The sequence below is a fragment of the Macaca nemestrina genome, chromosome 17, assembly GCF_043159975.1.
Source record: "Macaca nemestrina isolate mMacNem1 chromosome 17, mMacNem.hap1, whole genome shotgun sequence".
NCBI lineage: Eukaryota > Metazoa > Chordata > Mammalia > Primates > Cercopithecidae > Macaca > Macaca nemestrina.
Window position 1 is genome coordinate 11,912,580 of NC_092141.1, and position 19,084 is coordinate 11,931,663.

The 19,084-nt window shown below is 40.8% G+C and overlaps 1 protein-coding gene across 4 annotated transcripts in view; it reads left to right on the top strand.

The window, feature by feature from the left end:
* The window catches only part of LOC105473558 (dynein axonemal heavy chain 9), a 377,165-nt gene that overhangs the window by 110,107 nt on the left and 247,974 nt on the right, over positions 1-19,084 (top strand). For all 4 annotated transcript variants that reach the window (XM_071082354.1, XM_011727370.3, XM_011727373.3 and 1 more), the window contains one exon: positions 11,602-11,758. In XM_071082354.1, coding sequence (XP_070938455.1) covers positions 11,602-11,758 — 157 coding nt within the window. The remainder of the gene's footprint in view (positions 1-11,601; positions 11,759-19,084) is intronic.

Sequence of the window (19,084 nt, forward strand, 5' to 3'; positions counted from 1 at the left end):
ATAGTTTGGGAGTTTACACCACTTGGGACAGAATAATGAAGGCATTATGTATTTGGGCAATTTGATAAATCTATCCCCCACTGTAGACTATATGTTCCAAGATAACATTGACCTTCAATTTTTCTGTACTCCCAGGACCTAGCACTGTGTCTGGCACACAAAGGGCATTCAAGAAATACTCCTTGAGTGAATGCAATGAAATGATTCCTGAGCCTCTAGATATGTGCCAGGTCTTCAGAATATTTCCATCCTTTCCACCGACATATCAGACATCATTCCAAGTGATAAAAAGTACAAGATTTTTCTTTTCCCTGGGCTTTCGCTCTTGCCCAGGAATTGAAGATAATTACCACTTTTGGATTTAGACGTCTCTAGTACACTAGTGCTGAATACCTTATAGAGGGAAAGGGTAAAGTTTCGATGATGCATTATTTCTGAAATAGGGATTTATGGCCTCTACTGTGAAACGATGCAAATAAGAACTTGAAAGGAAGGTTAGCTAAAATAAGGGTGAATACTATACAGACCTGCACCTTGTTTGCGCATTCGTTGCTTTTCTGACAAAGTAGTATGTAGCTGAATATGTATATGGCAAATTCCATTTTCTCATTGACTTCCATTATTATCTCAAGAAATGTTTTTTGCACAGAAAAAAATTGGCCTCAACATAGAAAATCACATTTTAAAAAGCATTCAGCTTTTACTGGTGTGTAGCCTAAGTACATTTAATTCTCTCCTGCCAGAAGAATTAATCAAATGGACAATTGATCCATACAACCTTTGCACATTCATTAAAAGCACACCCGTTTTACAGTACATCCAAATGATTATGCCTGTTTCTTTGGAATTTCTCATTGCCTGGATGGGACTTGAATATATAAATAGGTGCAATGGTTCAGCCCTTGTCACAGGACTTCGGCACCACACTAAGTTGAAGAACTAAATGGAAATGTTTTTTCAGGCTGAACAAAAGCAATTCTCATAAGTCGTTTCTCGACCTTTGGATGATCTCCTCCTGCTTTGCTCCCCTTCCTTCACCTTCACATACAAATGCCCCTTTCTGCCCTGTGCTGTGTTAAGTACTGTTTTAATCAACTGCTTATCAATGTTGAGTACCCCTTAATTTCTCAGGAACTCCTGCAAGTAGGTGAAATATAATTGATGCAAGAGTCTTTCAAGGTGATTTTCTGGGCAAGGACACAGCCAGCAAAAGTCGTACGCTTTCTCTTTAAGTTTTTCTCTGATGGTTTTACTGGAGAAAATTTGGAAAGTTTAGTATTCTGTACAAAAGAAAATAAAAGTCACCCAGAAATAGCCATTGTTAATATGTAGTTTGTTTCATTCTACATGTAGAATGTTGAAAAATGAAACTGAAATCATATGCTATATATTAAACATCATAGATTGTCTTATTTAACATCATACTATGCATATTCTCTATTTTTCTAAAACACTTTAATGGCTGAATTATAGTCTATTTATAAGTATCCCATAATTTATGTAACATAACCATATTATGGGTTATTTAGGTTACATCTAAGCTTTCACTATTAAAAATAAAGCTGTACGAACTCACTTATATGTAAAATTTTAAGCAAAAATATCTTCTTATTTCCTTATGATAGATTCCAAGAAGCAGAATAATTAGATGACACACACTTTCAAATCGTTCATGAAAAAAATGTTATTCCTACTCTCACTAATAGTTTATTAAAGTATTAATTGCACAACACCCTGACCAGCATTAAGTGTTACTGTTACTTTTTTAAAATTACTTTTATTATTCAAAATTGTATCAAGTTTGGATTTGGATGTCATTAATTACTCATAGGTTGAACATTTTTATGTGTTTATTAGCTGTTAGATTTTCTTCTCCTGTTAATTATTTATTACTGTCATTGCCCATTTTTCTCTGGGATATTCTTTTATCACTCTTATGGTTAGAAAATCCATGTTTGTTTCAAGATCAATTTAATATTCCCCTATATTTCATTCTAGTCTAGCTTATTTTAATTTTTCCTTTAACCTGTTTTAATTATTTAGGAAATCTCTTGATTACCGAGTAAAGTGAGTCAAAACATTTTTGTGAAAACATTTTCAGTTACCAGTGATAGAAGTGACCGAAAAAAGACTTATCTCATACATCTGGAAAATGAGTCCAGCTTGCTGCAGTATAACCAGCTCTGGGACCTAAACTAGGAGATTTCAGGGTTTAAACTGTCTCATATGTTATGACTTTATGTCTTCTGAATGTTGACTTCTTTCTTGCATAGACTGGAAGGATGGTCTCTATGCCTATGCCTTTATCACTTCTGACTCAGGAGGAAAAGAGACCCTCTCTTGCCCAGCATGTATAGCAAATTCCTTGAGGGAGGTCTCCGATTGGTCCTATTTGGGTCTTGTGCCCATCTCTGAGCCAGTCACTGCAGCCAATGAGATTGAGTATTTTGCCCATCCTGAGCCTTGTCCCCCAGCCCCAAGGATAGGAAAGGTATGATTGACAGCCCATCAGAATACAAGCTGTGGAGGAGAGATGGCTCTCCAAAGGGTGATATTCTGGGCAAAGAAATCCCACAGGAATGACAGTGGGGAGTATATAATGTTATTTCTTTTGTTTTCAAAGTGACTAGTGGGCTTAATGTTTTTTGGTGAGTAACCAGTTCTTCTTAATGATTTATGATGTTTGCTCTACCATGTTTGAAGTTCTAAGTTCATCAATCTACCTCAAAACTATGTATTCTGTTCCATCAGTCTATCAGTCCCTCTCTGTACCACAGTATTTAAAGATGTTTGCTTTATCCTGAGTTGTAATATTTGTAGGGTAAAGCTCTGCATCATCTACCTTCATTTCCACTTTCTTTTTTTTTTTTAGCACTTCTGTTTCTTCTTTCAAATGACAAATTCCAAAATATAAACCACTGGGGTTTTTGATTGGTGTGCCTTAATACTTTCAACTTCATTTGGAAGAAACAGCCATCTTTATAATGTGTGGTATATTTCTGTTTATTCATATGTGCAGTCATGTTTTTTGGAAAAGTTTGTCTTTATATTTTGGTTATTTCTTAATGTGATCTCTGGGTCTTTTTAAAGTTGTTGTTGCTATAGAAGATTTTGTTTCATTATTATTATATTTAAAACAACTTTATTTCCCTGTTCTTTAAAAATATATATAATAAAAACAAAATCTCCTATCCACAATGCAATACCACTGTACTCCTGCAAGAATGGCCATAATCAAAAAATCAAAAAACAGTAGATGTTGGCTACAGATGGATGCAGTGAACAGGGAACACTGCTAGTGGGAATGTAAACTTGTATGGCTGCTATGCAAAACAGTGTGGAGATTCCTTAAAGAACTAAGAGTAGAACTACCATGCGATCCAGCAGTCCTGCTACTGGGGATCTACCCAGAGGAGTAGAAGTCATTATTCAAAAAAGATACTTGCCCATGTATGTTTATAGCAGCACAATTCACAATTGAAAAATCGTGGAACCAACCCAAATGCCCATCAATCAGTGAGTGGATAAAGAAACTGTAGTATATACATACAATGGAATACTACTCGGCCATAAAAAGGAATGAATTAACTGCATTTGCAATGACCTGGATGAGACTGGAGACTATTATTCTAAGTGGAGTAACTCAGGAATGGAAAACCAAACATCGCATGTTCTCACTGATATGTGGGAACTAAGCTATGAGGACACAAAGGCATAAGAATGATACAATGGACTTTGGGGCAAGGGTGGGAGGGGGACGAGGGATAAAAGATAACATCTATGGTGCAGTGTATATGCTTGGGTGGTGGGTGCACCAGGATCTCACAAATAACTATGAAAGAACTTACTCCTGTAACCAAATACCACATGTACCCCAATAACTTATGGAAAAATTAAAAAATAAAAAACAACTATATTAAGGTATATTTTACATATCAAAAACTTATTCATCTTACAGTTCAATGATTTTTAGTGACTTTATTCAGTGCAGCCATTACTGTAAGTCAGCTTTAGAACATGTCAATCCCCTCACAATAAAATCCTTCTTGATCATTTACAGTTAATTATCATCCACCAGGAAACCATGCCTAGCCCTAGAAGCCACTCATCTACTTTCTGTCTCTTTAACATTGCTTATTCTGGGCATTTCATATAAACAGAATCTTACAATAGATAGTTGTTTATGCTAGGCTTTTTTCACTACACATAATTTTTTTTTTATTATTATACTTTAAGTTTCGGGGTACATGTGCAGAACTTGCAGGTTTGTTACATAGGTATACACATGCCATGGTGGTTTGCGGCACCCATCAGTCCATTATCAACATTAGATATTTCTCTTAATGCTATCCCTCTGCTAGCTCCCCACCCTCGGACAGGCCCCAGTATGTGATGTTCCCCTCCCTGTGTCCATGTGTTCTCATTGTTCAACTCAACACAGGGTGTGTGTCTGTAGTTGGTTGTTTTTTAATTCCTGAATAATATTCCATTTTATAGATATACCACAGGCATGTATCCATTCAACTGATGGATACTTAGATGATTTTCAGTTGAGGCTGTTATAAATAATACCGCTCTGAACGTTTGTGTACAAGTCTTTGTGTGGACATGTTTTCATTGCTCTTAGGTGAATACTAGGAGGAAAATTCTTATGGTACTTTTATGTTTAACTTTTTGAGAAACTGATAAGCTGTTTTCTAAAGTGGCTGCACCATTTTACATTTACCCCAACAACATATGAGGATTCCCATTTCTCCACATCCTTGACAATATTTGTTATTGTCTGTTTTGTTTCTTTATAGCCGTTCTGGTGACTGTTAAGTAATATGACATTTGGATTTTAATTTGCATGTTTCTAATGAATAATGATGTTGAGCAACTTTTCACATGCTTATTAGCCATTCATACATCTTCTTGGGTGTAATAATTGCCCATATCTTTTCTCTGTTGTTTGGTCTGTCTGTCTTCTTATTGAGTTTGAGAATTCTTTGTATATTCTGGATATATTGCATATGTGTTTGCAGATACTTTATCCCAGTCTGTTTCTCATCATTTTCTTGCTGTTGTTGTTAAAAAGCTTCAAGAAAAAAAATAGGTTATTTTTTTTAAAAAAAACTTTTATTTTAGGTTTTGGGGTAAATATGAAGGTTTGTTACATCAGTAAACTCATGTCATGGGGGTTTGTGGTACAGATTATTTCAACACCCAGGTATTAAGCCCGGTGCCCAATAGTTATCTTTTCTGCTGCTCTCCCTCCCTCACCCTCCCCGCCAAGTAGACCCTAGTATCTGTTGTTTCCTTCTTTGTGTTCATAAGTTCTTATCATTTAGCTGCCACTTACAAGTGCGAACATGTGGTATTTGGTTTTCTGTTCCTGCAATAGTTTGCTAAGGATGATAGACTCCAGCTCCATCCATGTTCCTGCAAAAGATATGATCTCTTTCTTTTTTATGGCTGCATAATATTCTGTGGTATATATGTACTGTATTTTCTTTATCATATCTGTCATTAATGGGCATTTAGGTTGATTCCATGTCTTTGCTATTGTGAGTAGTGCTGCAATGAACATACACGTATGCATGTGTCTTTCCGGTAGAATGATTTATGTTGCTCTGGGTATATACCCACTAATGGGATGGCTGGGTCAAATGGTAGTCCTGCTTTTAGCTCTCTGAGGAATCGCCATACTGCTTTCCACAATGATGAGCTAATTTACACTCCCACCAAGAGTGTATAAGTGTTCCCTTTTCTCCTCAACCTCGCCAGCTTAATGGTGTCTTTTGAAATGCAAAAGTTTTTAATTTTGATGAGGTTCAACTTATGAATTTTTATTTTATGGACCATGCACTTGGTGTTTTATTTAAGAAATCTTTGCCTAACTTCATTTTATCTTTAACTTTCTTTTCACTTGTGTACAGGGAAAAAAAATGACTTACAATATATTTATCTTCCATTCTACTCATTTACTACCCTGTATTACAGATTCTAAAAGTTTTACTCTTGATTTTCTTGGGTTTTCTAAATCACTCCTAGAATTTCTAATCATATCTGAGACAGACAAATAATGAGAAGTGTAATTATAACTACTCAAGTTTAGTTACTAGGCATGCTATAATTTTTGCTAGAGAGATGATATGGGTAGCATTGCTCTCAGTTCTGTCACATTTTGAGAAAGACATTTACCAATTAGCATAGGCAAAGAAAAAGATAGCATTGGATGATGAAGAATCTCATAACCAGTTGGTATAAGGAATAGATCCTAGAATTGGGGGCATTTATGCCAAGAACAGAAAATTTTCAAAGTTTTAATATTAAAGTGTTGTAAAAGGAACCGATTTGTTTTAGGTTAGTGCAAAGGAAATTTCTATTAATGCAATTTCTCACGTTGAGCTTGAAACCTATTGAAAGCTCTGGGTTTTTTTCACATGGATTTTCATCTATCCATATCTTCCCCAGTCTGCATGTATCCACGTGGTTGGAAGATTACTTTACATTTGTCCCTCTTAAATTGGATTTTGTTGGGTCTGTCCCATCATTTTTCATCATTAACATTATTTAGAAATTTGTTCTATCATCTATCTAGTAATTATTTCTTAATTCAAGTTATGAGTAAAGACATTAAACATCAGTGAGCTGAGTATGCCTCGGGGCCTACCTGAAGGTAGATACCGTTGCATTCATGGTCATTCCTCAGTTATGGTTATTGAACCATGTGGTAGACAGAATTCTAAAAATGATCTATAAGGACCCTCACCCTTCCATAATCCCTTCCTTTTTGAGTGTGAGTAAAAACTGTGACTGTGATGATATTATTCCCATGGTTGTGTTTTGTTATATGGCAAAGGGAAATTATTTTGGTAGACCTAATATAATTATACGAGCCCTTAAAAACAGAGCTTTCTCCTGGCTCCTCAGTCAGCAGAAGGGAAAGTCAGATTTGAGGCATGAGAAGAATTTGACACGCCATAGCTGGTTTTGAAGGTGACAGGGGCTGTGTGCAAGGTGGTAGAACAGCCTCTAGGAACAGAGAGATCCCCTGGCCAACAGGGACCTCAGAAGTGAATTCTGCCAAGAACCTGAATGAGCTTGGAAGCAGACTCTTCCCCAAAGCCACCACATAATAGTCCAGCCCAGCAGACACCTTGAGTCTGGCCTTGTGAGACCTCGGCAGAGAACCCACCTGGACTTCTGGCCCACAGAACTATGAGATAACAAGGGGAGGTTGTTTTAAGGCACTGAGTATGTGGTAATTTGTTACACAGCAATAGAACATTAATACAAGCCAAGTATGACTCCACCTACTCTACTCTAAGATTATCTGGACCACTTTTCTGTGATAAGCACAGGCTATTCATAGCTGAAATCAAGATATAGCAGCTTTGATATTTTCTTTATCTTCCAGTTGAATATCTGTATCAAAAAAAGAATTTATTGCCTCAAAAATAATACCTTCAAAGTTGATCGGTTTCCTACTTTTCAAGGCACTTCCAAATATCTTGCCTCATCGTATCCTCAGAAGACCCTGGTGGGGCAGATAAGAAGAAAACCTGTAGAAGTTCTTTTCCCAAAGAAAACAAGATTAATTTTAGTTCGATGTTAAGAAGACCTTTCAAACAATTAGAACCAGCCCACTGTGGAATGGGCTGACTTCTAGAATAATAAACTGTGCCTCTCACTGAAAGAAAAGGCTATATGATCATATTTGAAGGATTTAAAGGGGGAGCACCTAGCATGGTGAAAGAGTCCAACAGCCTCACCTTTAAAATCCCTTCCAACGTTAACATTCCCATGTTCCCACTGGAACCAAACTAAATCAATCCATATCCAAGTTGGGACTCGTCAGCCAGGATCTCTCTTCCTTAAGGATCTTCTGCCATTGTCACAATTGCCACTGCTTTTGAAGCAGCAAATTTATCTAAGTTTCCTTGTACAAAGAAAAGGCGATGTCATAGATCTTAAGGATGCTTTTGTTTTTAAGGTGCAAAGAGGTTTAAATAACTTGGCTGAGTCTCACGGACGCTTCATAGTGAGGCAAGGTTTGAACTCATTCTGTCTCACTCCAGAGTCCGTGCCTGAAACAGCTCTAGCATGGTCTGCTGGCCCACATTTGCAAGCAGGAGCGCATCAAAGGAGCTGGCTTGGGTGTTTAAAGAGATGAGCACTCTAACAAGACCTCAGAGAGAATCCTAGAGCAGGGATATGTCCCAAAGGACTTGCTGCTGGCTCAGTGGCCCAGGCGTCATGGCAGCCTCCCTTGTGACAAACAAATACTGCCTCTTTCTTTCTTTTCTCTTTCTTTTTTTTTTTTTTTTTCTTTTAGACGGAGTCTCACCTTGTCACCCAGGTTGGAGTGCAGTGGCACCATCTCAGCTCACTGTAACCTCTGCCTCCCAGGTTTAAGCAATTCTCTGGCCTCAGCCTCCTGAGTACCTGGGGTTACAGGTGCGTGCCACCACGCCCAGCTAATTTTGTAATTTTAGTAGAGACAGGATTTCACCATGTTGGCCAGTCTGGTCTTGAACTGCTGACCTCAGGTGATCCACCTGCCTCGGCCCCAAAGTGCTAGGATTACAGGCATGAGCCACCATGCCCGGTCCTGTCTTTCTTTTTTATGTGTTTTTTCTCATGGCCTGAGTGAAAGCCCCAATGACCCTGCCTTCAAACTCACTAGACAGCCCACTGTCCCTCCCTGAACCCCAGTCTCCCCATATGTAAAGTAGGAGATTGGAAATCCCTTCCATTTCTGGAGTTCTGTTCTTATGAGGGGAAGATAATGATATTTTGACATTTCCCCCAAAAGATAATGATATTTTGACATTTCCCCCAAAAGCTCAGTAGATGCTCAAAAAGAGATGGACCCAGTCCCATGTATTTATTTTCAGGAATTCTTAACTTTTTCTATGCAACTTATATTTTTGTGAAACCTGGTGTTTCTGGACTCCCAAACTCTCTGAAAGCCCTGCAGCTCCAGAGTAAAGAGGCCTGTGATGTGCCCTCAGCTGGCAGAGGGGACAGCTGTGGGACAGAAAGGCAATGAGAGGGAAGGAAGGTGAGGAGGTGAGTTGTCGGGGCTTGAAGACTCTGCTAGTTCAGGCAGCTTGTCCTCCTGGGAGGTAGGGGGCTGTGGCAGGCCCTGAGCAGTTGTAGAGGAAGCCCGAGGCTGGGAGAGGTAGCAGGCATGGGATCCACCTGGAGCCAGAAACTCAAGAGCACCGGAGGGCAGGTGCAGGTAAGGCCGCGCATAGGGCTCCGTGAATATCTAGCTGGGAATGCTTGAGAGAGACAAGAAAGAGAAGTGTTACCAAATGGTAACAATGGCCAAGAAGGACAAGACCAGACCCAACTTTTCACCCTAAGCCTGACTCACCTCATCGTGCCTTGTGGCAGGTCTGAAGGGCAACATTCAGCCTTTCAAAGGCTGAAACAGATAAGGGAATTTTGCACTTAATTAAAGGAGAAAAAGGGAACTTAAAGACTTTCAAAACCATCTGGGGGCTGAACACAATGGCTCACACCTATAATCTCAGCACTTTGGGAGGCTGAGAGGGGTGGATCACTTGAGTCCAGGAGTTTGAGATTAGCCTGAGCAACATAGCGAGACCCTGTCTCTGTTTTTTAAAAGGAAAAGGAAAAAAAAAAAAAAAAAAACCATTTCGGTCCAAGGTTTAGTCAAGACAGTAGAAACCCAGCCACCATCTGACATGAAGGTGGCATCTTCAGAGTCTCAGAGTCTCTGGTCATCTCACAACATCAGATTCAGAAACAGAGAGAATTAATTTTGGACACCCTCCCACACAGCCACACCTGTAAGTTGAGAGTCTATGTATTGATTTGCTAGATATTAAAAAGTTAGAACAGCGGCACAATTTTATCAGCTTTATTGAGGTATTGAGGCATAAATTACATGCCTTAAAGTTCACCCACTGCAGGTGTACAATGCACAATTGGATGATTTTTAGTAAATAGAGTTGTGTGACCATCACCATCATCCAGTTGTAGAACATTTCCTTCACCCTATTTGCAATAATTTCCTTCTCTCACTCCAAACCTCAGGCAGCCACTAATCTGCTGGCTATCTTAATTTGTCTTTTCTGGACATTTCATATCAATGGAATGACAACATATAATCTCTTTTTTGAGACAGGATTTCACTGTATCACCCAGGCTGGAGTGCAATGACATGATCTCAGCTGACTGCAACCTCCTCCTCCCAGGCTCAAACAATCATTCCACCTCAGCCCACTAAGTAGCTGGAATTACAGGCGCACTCCACCACACTCATCTAATTGGTTTTTTGGGGTGTTGTTGTTGTTGTTGTTGTTGTTGTTGAGATGGGGTTTTGCTATGTTGCCCAGCCTGATCTCAAACTCCTGGGCTCAAGCTATCCATCTGCCTTGGCCTCCCAAAGTGCTGGGATTACAGGCGCGAGCCACTGCACCCCACCTGACAACATACAATCTCCCATATCTGGCTTCTTTCACTTACAGTAATGTTTTTGAGGTTCGTCCATTCTGTAGCATGTTCGATACTTCATTCCTTTATATTGCTGAAGAGTATTACACTCTATGAGTTACCACATTTTGCTTATCCATTCACTGTTGGTAGATATTTGGGTTGTCTCTAGTTTTTTGCTGTTATGAACACTGCTGCTATGAACAAGGACTGTGAACGGGTAGATATTGTGCTACACACAAGTCTTTGTGTAAACATATATTCTTATTTATCCTGTGTAAATTCCTAAGAGGGGAGTTGCTGAATCATATGGTATTTTTTATTACTTTTTAAGAACTATAAGTCCTTTTTAATAGTACCAGAAGTAAACTTAAAGCTGAGTTTATTTTATTGTTACTGGTAAAAAGAGTCCCAAAAGGATTAAATGGATTGAATGTGATCCATTCATTCACAGATTCATTTATGGTTTATAAATAGTTTTTGAGGGCCTGTATGTGCCTAGAGTGTGCTAAGTTCTGGAGATGAAACAATGAATAAGATATTGCCCTGCCTTCATGTACCCTATGAAGATGTATACTGAAGATATATACAATATATGTCACAGGAAGTTCAAGTGGAGTCTAGCTGAGCTGAGGGAGCCTCTGCTCACTCACCCCGGTGTTGGGGGATCCAGGAACACTTAGTGGGTGAAGCCAAATGTGAGTCCCGAGGAATTAGTGGCCATTAGCCAGGCAAGGATTAAAGAGGAACATCATCCAGGTCGACTCAAAGAGTTGGGGGATGGGTTGGGCAAGGAGCAGGGACAAGCTCAGTTCTAGTGTGTCTGGCAGATGAACGGAGCTGTGTGTGACTGGACTGCAGAGGTCTGTGTCTCAGAGGAGGGGAACAGTGAGAAATGGAGCTGGAGGAGCAAGCAGACCCAGAAGAAGAACCTGACAGGGAGCCTCTGATGCCCTGTATGGAGGGAGCACTGTGACGAGCTTGCCCTCTAGAATGTCCTCCCCACAGTGCTGTTGGGAGCAGGCAAGAGGGGCAGGGCTCTTGGCTTTCCTTTTCAGAAGCTATGCCAGATCTCACTTGGCATTGGGCCTTAGTCTTATCTCACTGGGCCCCCAAGGATGATGACCTATGCCCTCCCGTGTTTGGCAGGTGCTACATCACCCTCACCCAGTCCCTGCACCTGACCATGAGTGGGGCTCCCGCAGGACCTGCAGGCACAGGCAAGACCGAGACCACCAAGGACCTGGGCCGTGCACTGGGCATCCTGGTCTATGTGTTCAACTGCTCAGAGCAGATGGATTACAAGGTACAGTTCCACCCAGCTTCCTGGGTTGTGGGGGTGGGGGATAGGAACTCAGGGCAGCCAAACCAGGGCTGAGACGCATCCGTGCCACCCTGATCCAGCTTCCCCAGGTCTCGAAGCCCAGATCAGGAGGTCTCTGCTTGCTCCTTCGTGGTAAAGTTGGACCTTTGAACCCTGGAGTTTGTTGGCCTCCCTATAAGGCTTTCATGTGATAAGAAAGCACAGCCCTTTGTATTCTAATTCCACCAATGAGCTCTGACCATGGATGGCTGACTTCATCGTTTTGGCTCTTCCTTCTATTACCTGTAAAATGAAGAAACTGAACATATATCCAAAGTCCTAATTTCCCTATTTGACCTAGAAACACAGAAAGGCTCACGAGTAGCGAATACGAAGGCAGTTGTCTTCACATAAAAGCTTGACGTATTTGTGCTCTTCTGTAGAAGTGGACATTCCCCAGAATATCAACAGGGGCAGAATATTCTGCAAGGGCAGGCGTGATTTCTGAAAGCAGGCTAATCAACCCTGACTCAGAGCACAGAGGCCCACAGAAGACAAGCGCAAAGCTAATATTCATTCAGGCACTTACCATTTTTTAAGAACCACTGTGTTCCAGGTTCTGAGTCACCGAGAAAAGCCAGAGAAACAAAAGGCGCATGAGGTCACTTCTTTAGCCAGAAATATTCTGCTCACAACCGAACCTTACATAGCTTCTTTTTTTAAAACACAAATGTAATAACAGATTATCTCCCTCTCTCATTATTTTTGTTATATTGTATGTGTTTTTGTAAACTGCCGTAAGTCCCTTTTGTCAACAGGATGACATGCAGATAAATCTGGAGTGAAAAAAAAAAAAAAAAAAGTTGCATTAAATAGATTAAACATTTATATATAAAAGTCATGTGATATATTGACTGTAAAATAAAGTTAATGTAGTTATAATTTTAGAAATAATGCTTGCCATTACCACGTATAGCACTCTGTAAATGAGATTCATCCTCTATCATTTAATCATTTCTGTAGCATAATTTTGTTGTGTAGAGTTGCAGCATCCTGTGGCACCATGTTTTTTCATGGTAAGTAAACAAAGCAAGGATCTAGACCCAAAAAGCTAGTCTTCCACATGGTCTCCATCCCCTAAATTTTAGCACAGTTGCTTTTATTGATGAACACATTGAGATAATGTTTCTCTTTAAGTCGGGCTGGAACAGAAAGGTGGAGTTTTTTCCCCCTTTATAGAAATGACCTCAGCCTTAGGGATTATTTTATGTTTCTAGATTCTTCTATAGTTGAGCAATGGCAGCAGCACTGCTGAAGTAAGTAGTCTCCCAAAGGGAACATTCTGAAAGATACACTCATTTGGATGTAGAAGACGTGTTGTATTGATTGAAGAACATCAGCCAGATTTCTTCAAAGTCACACCTAGAATACCAAGCAGGAAATGATAAGTTGGTTCCAAGGGCAGGGTTCACGATAGTCATTTTACTCACTTCTATCAAAACCAATCACTGAACCCTAACCCCACCAGTTCCTTTAAAAGTACAGGGTGAACGGGGGAGTCTATCCTTGTTTTTTTTTTTTTTTTTTTTTTTTTTTTTTTTTCAATGATAGGCTAAGCTTTCATGGAGTAGAAGCTAGACACAGGGTAGAACATCATAAATAAGCATAGCCACAGTGAAACACGCCAGAAGGAAGGTGTTCCCTTCCTGGACACCAAATATCCCAGGTAACCAAACAGCCACACTAAGCTGTTTGCAAACTTCCTCTCCCTTTGTTTTCTGGCTGTTCAGAATTATTTTTTATGGTAAAACACTCGCAATCCAATTAATTTATTGAGTATTGCCATTGCTCAGCATGTGCGGGGCATTGTGGAAGGATGCCAAAAACAGATCATATGGAGAGAGAGAGAAAGAGAGAGAGAGAGGATAAATGGTAGATGGATTTCAGATAGATAAATGATGGATGGATGATTGATAGAGAGAGAGAGAGAGAGATTGAGATAGATAGATAGATAGATAGATAGATAGATAGATAGATAGATAGATAGATAGACAGAGTATAACCCAGTTTTATTTGGAGGGACAAGGGATATATGTTATCATCGGGGAGCTAGTTAATGCCCAGATAGCATAATCCTGGGTGCTTATGTGCCCTACAAACTTTAGACCCTGGAATATTCCAGAGTAGGGGGAGAGCCACAGAGTGAGCTGGTCAGGAAAGACATGTGGAGGATGTGAAAACCAAGGCTCAGTTTTGGGGTTGGTGACAGAGAGCGCATGAGGTATTTTCACACATTCTAACCCATTAGAATGTCAGCTTTAAAGCCATGACCAAGTTCTATGTGTGGCCAGTATCTGTCCCCAGCCCTCATTCTGACTTCACCCCATGAGCCCACCTCACAGGACTCGCCTGGGAGAAGGAGAAAAAAGGTGAGAGGTCGGGAAGAGCTGCTGTGCACTTCTCCAGGGGAGGTTTTGATGTGTCATTCATGACACTCACAGCAATATACTCTGTTCAGGTCTGTCCATAGTTAAAGCTGGAAATAAATATGGAACAAGGGCTAAGCTGCCTTAGAGAGGATCAAAAACAGGAGATAAGGAGGGGAAGGACTGAAAGCCACTGAAAGCATCTCACTTTGAAGAGGGGGCTGCAGAAAGAATCTGCAGGCTTCAGAACTGCAGCAAAAGCATAAAGATTGGCCGTCCCATGAAGTGAGAAAGGAAGAGACTGGAAGCAGGATAAGGTTTTGGTGAGAGCATCTCAGTCATTCAAACCAGAGGGAATGAGGAACCAGCTGATGCGGTAGTAGACATGGAAAAGCATAAGAGGCTTAAAATGTAACCAGGTAAGTGATACCTCAGGAACATGGGGAGGGAGTCTGCAGTGAAGCAAAGGGAGAGATTGAAGAGGAGAGTCTAGGCTGTGGTCAAGGACCCTCGCAATCTCCTCTGCCTTAGAAATCCTATAAGCAGCATCACCTCACTTAACTCATGAGGACTGGGCGTGCAGTGAGCTGGGGAGAACAGGAGAACAGGAGAACGGTGCAAAGACGTGAAGCAAAGGGAAAGTTATTGCTTTACTCTGTTATCCTGGATGGAAAACCTATAAAAACAGCCACTTTCTCTGAAAATGACTACAGTTTTAGTGCCGAAACATCCTTTATATTATAGCCGCAATACTTTCCCCTCTTGACCTCAATTTGGAGACGCTACTGCAGGGACATCAAATGGTTCCAAACCTGAAAGTGTTTGGAATTATTTCCAGCCCTCTCTGCAGCGGCCGTATTGTGGATACTACACTTTTTCTTAAGACCCTACTCCCTTCACTTCGGAAATGCTATACTTACACAATCCTCCTCCTGAGTCTCTGGTCTCCTGGCTTCTCGGTCTCATTTGCTGATCCTCTTTTATAATTTCCAGTGTGATGTGTATACCTATGGCTCCTTTATGGAGGCATGTCTATTCTCCAGCTTCACCCGAGTCCTAGTCCCATCTCTCTCTAAAGGAGCAGTGGATGTCTCTCGAATGCCCTTCTCTTGCATTGTGATTAGCACCCTTCCTTTCTCTCTGCCAGATTCCCCATCATCAGGAAGAACTATTTCATTGTCCCTGAGATCCTGGTGGAAAGCTTCAGGCACCCTGGTTACTTCATGTCCTTCCTTCCCCACCTCTAATTGGTCACCAATGTCGATTCTGCCTTCGGCACCCTTCTCACTTCCAGGCCTTTGCCCTATTCTTTCCATTCTCCTAGTCCCAAAGTTCACCATCCCACAGCAAGATAATGCCCCAGTCTCACCGATAGGACCAGGAGATACGTGGTGAACTAAACACAAGGGTTACTTTAGGGTCCTGGGGTTCAGCCACAGGCCCTGGGGTGGGGGAGAATTGTGGGGGTGACAAGCATCCACCTGTGGAAACTCCACTTCGTTTATTTTATATTTTGGGTTTTCATTTTATAAAAAGGGTCTTCAGTTTGAAAAGCTTTCAAAATCACTGTTAACAATTGAATTTTTAAAACATCTTTTTATACATCATAATTGTACATATTAATGGGGTACTTGTTATATTTTGATACACGTATACAATGTATAATGATCGAATCAGGGTAATTAGGATAACCATCATCCCAAAGATTTATTGTTTCTTTGTGTTGGGAATATTCCAAATCTCCTCTTCTAGCTATTATGAAATATAAAATAAATTATTAGTAACCATAGTCCCCTATTGTGCTGTTGAACATGATAACTTATTTCTTATGTCTAGCTGTATGTTTGTACCGATTAACCAACTTCTCTTCATCTTCTCCTTCCCCCTACCCTTCCCAGTCTCTGGTAACCATCATTCTACTCTCTACCTCCATGAGATCAACTTTTTTAGCTCTCACATATGAGTGAGAGCATGTGGTATTTGTCTTTCTGTGCCTGGCTTCTTTCACTTAAGATAACATCCTCCAGTTCCATCCCTGTTGCTGTAAATGACAGGATTTCATTCTTTTCAATGGCTGAACAGTATTGCAATGTGTGTATACACTACATTTTCTTTATGAGTTCATCCATTGATGGACACACAGGTTGATTCCATATCTTAAATATTGTGAATAGTTAAACATGGATGTCGATTTCTGAATTTCCACTTAGTATTTGTGACACTTGGATTGTTTTGCAAATGAAATGGAATAATGTAAGGCAGTGGTCCCCAACCATTTTGGCACGAGGGACCAGTTTCATGGAAGCCTATTTTTCCATAGACTGCAGTAGTGCGGGATGGTCTCGGGATGATTCAAGCACATTACATTTGTTGTGCACTTTATTTCTATTATTATTACATTGTAATATACAATGAAATAATTATACAACTCACCATCATGTAGAATCAGTGGGGGCCCTGGTCGTCTCTTCCTGCAACTAGATGATTCCATCTGGGGGTGATGGGAGACAGTGACAGATCATCAGGCATTAGATTCTCATAAGGAGCACCCAGCCTAGATCCCTCACATGTGCAATTTACAATAGGGCTCATGCTCTCTTGAGAATCCAATGCTGCCACTGATCTGACAGGAGACGGAGCTCAGGCAATAATGCAGGTGATGGGAAGCAGCTGTCAATACAGATGAAGCTTTGCTCACTCACCTGCCGCTCACCTCCTGCTGTGCAGCCTGGTTCCTTAACAGACCACGGACAGTGGCCCAGAGGCTGGGGACCCCTGATTTAAGGCACAGAAACACAATGCCTGGAACTTCCATGACCACCTCAGACAGAATGTCCCTGATGGCTCAATCTGAAGTCTCCATGTCACCCCCATTTTAAGACTCCCGTGGGGCTTTATCACTGCCTGATTTGTTGTTACTGCTTATTGTCTATTTTCCTCATGGGAATGTGAGACCCATGAGAATAGAGGCATTGTCTATCTTGTTCTTCTGATTCTTCATGACCCAGAACCATCTCTAGCACATAGTACATACTCAATAAATATTTGTTGCAATGAATGAAAAAAGAAATCTCTTAATTCCAGAAGCTCAATGAAAGGTGGGTTTTATTTTTCTCTTCCTCTTTAAAGTCTGCCCTACAACCAGGCGCAGTGACTCACGCCTGTAATCCAAACACTTTGGTAGGCCAAGACAGGCGGATCACTTGAGGCCAGGAGTTCGAGACCAGCCTGGCCAACGTGGTGAAACCCCGTCTCCACTAAACATACAAAAATTAGCTGTGCGTGGTGGTGCACGCCTGTAATCTCAGCCACTTAGGAGGCTGAGACAGGAGAATTGCTTGTACCCGGGAGGGAGAGGTTGCAGTGAACTGAGATTGCACCACTTCTCTCCAGCCTGGGTGACAGAGCAAGACTCCATCTCAAAATAAATAAATAAATAAATAAATAAATAAATAAATAAATAAATACATAAATAAATAAATAAAGTCGGCCCTACATCCTACCTAGCCTATGTGGCAGTTAGACCAATCCCCTCATACCATTGCTCTGCTCGTGTTCTCTGCTGCAAACCTCCAAAGATCCCTCATAGTAATTCAAGACTTTTTACAACCATGACTTCCTTTAGTAATTCAACTTTCCAATCAAAATGGCTCTGTCATTTTTCTCTGCACACACCATTATTCTGCTTGTATTTCTTCCATAATCTTCCTCCTCCTGGAAAGCCTCACCCCTTCCATTCTGTCTACACAGACACCCCTGTCCTATAAAGCCATCATTTCTCATGTGTGTCCTAAAGCATGTCGTTTTCTGTGAGATCCCCGTATCTTCTAACTCTAATCCTAGCCATGTAATGCAGTGAAACTAATGTTTTTGTTACAGGACTTCTCAGAGCCCTTAAATGCTAATACAAATAGTAACTGGGCCAAAATGGGTTGAAGAATGTGTTTCCCAAATTTGCTTGACCAAAAAGCCCTTTCTTCGAAGAGCATCTTTCAGGCCTACGGTTCCGCGGAATAAACTTTGGGAGGTGCTATTGTGCTGCCATCTGACTTTCACCTCTTTAGCAAAACTGATCACTCGGGAGCATGCTGACCCACTCTTCTGTGAACTCCATGACATTTGTGGTTTATATTATTCAATGAAACCACTACTGATGCAGTAATTTTCCTGTTTTTATGTATATACCTTATCTCCTCAACCTGACCAAAAGTTCTTAGACTGAGCTCCCCTGTGTCCAGCACATGACCTGTGCACAGAGCTGATTGTCAAAAAATGCCCACTGAAGGCTGGGCATGGTGGCTCATGCCTGTCATTCCAGCACTTTGGGAGGCCGAGGCGGGCAGATCGCGAGGTCAGGAGTTTGAGACCAGCCCTGACCAACATGGTGAAACCCCATCTCTACTAAAAGTACAAAAATTAGCTAGAAATGGTGGTGCACGCCTGTAATCCCAGCTACTCGGGAGGCTGAGGCAGGAGAATCACTTGAACCTGGAAGGTGGAAGCTGCAGTGAGCCAAGATCACACCACTGCACTCCAGCCTGGGCAACAGAGTGAGACTCCGTCTCAAAAAAAAAAAGAAAAAGAAAAAAGAAAATGCCCGCTGAATAAATGAATGGTACTTTTCCATTATTTGCGTTTCCCTGGTATTTTAATGACGTCTCCTTGCTGATGACCTTGTGAGTGTCTCCCAGAAACCTATCCCTTTATGTTGCCCCATCACTTACCAGTTCATACTGAATACCCAGGATGGCTTTTACTTTTAGGACAGAAATACATTATTCCCTTGTAAATTCATTCCTTACTCTCATTTGAAAAGATTTACCTTTAGTGTTTTTTGGTTTGTTTGTTTTTTTAACAGATGTTATCACCTCCTGTCTTTGTCTCCAGCTACCTCACCACTCTG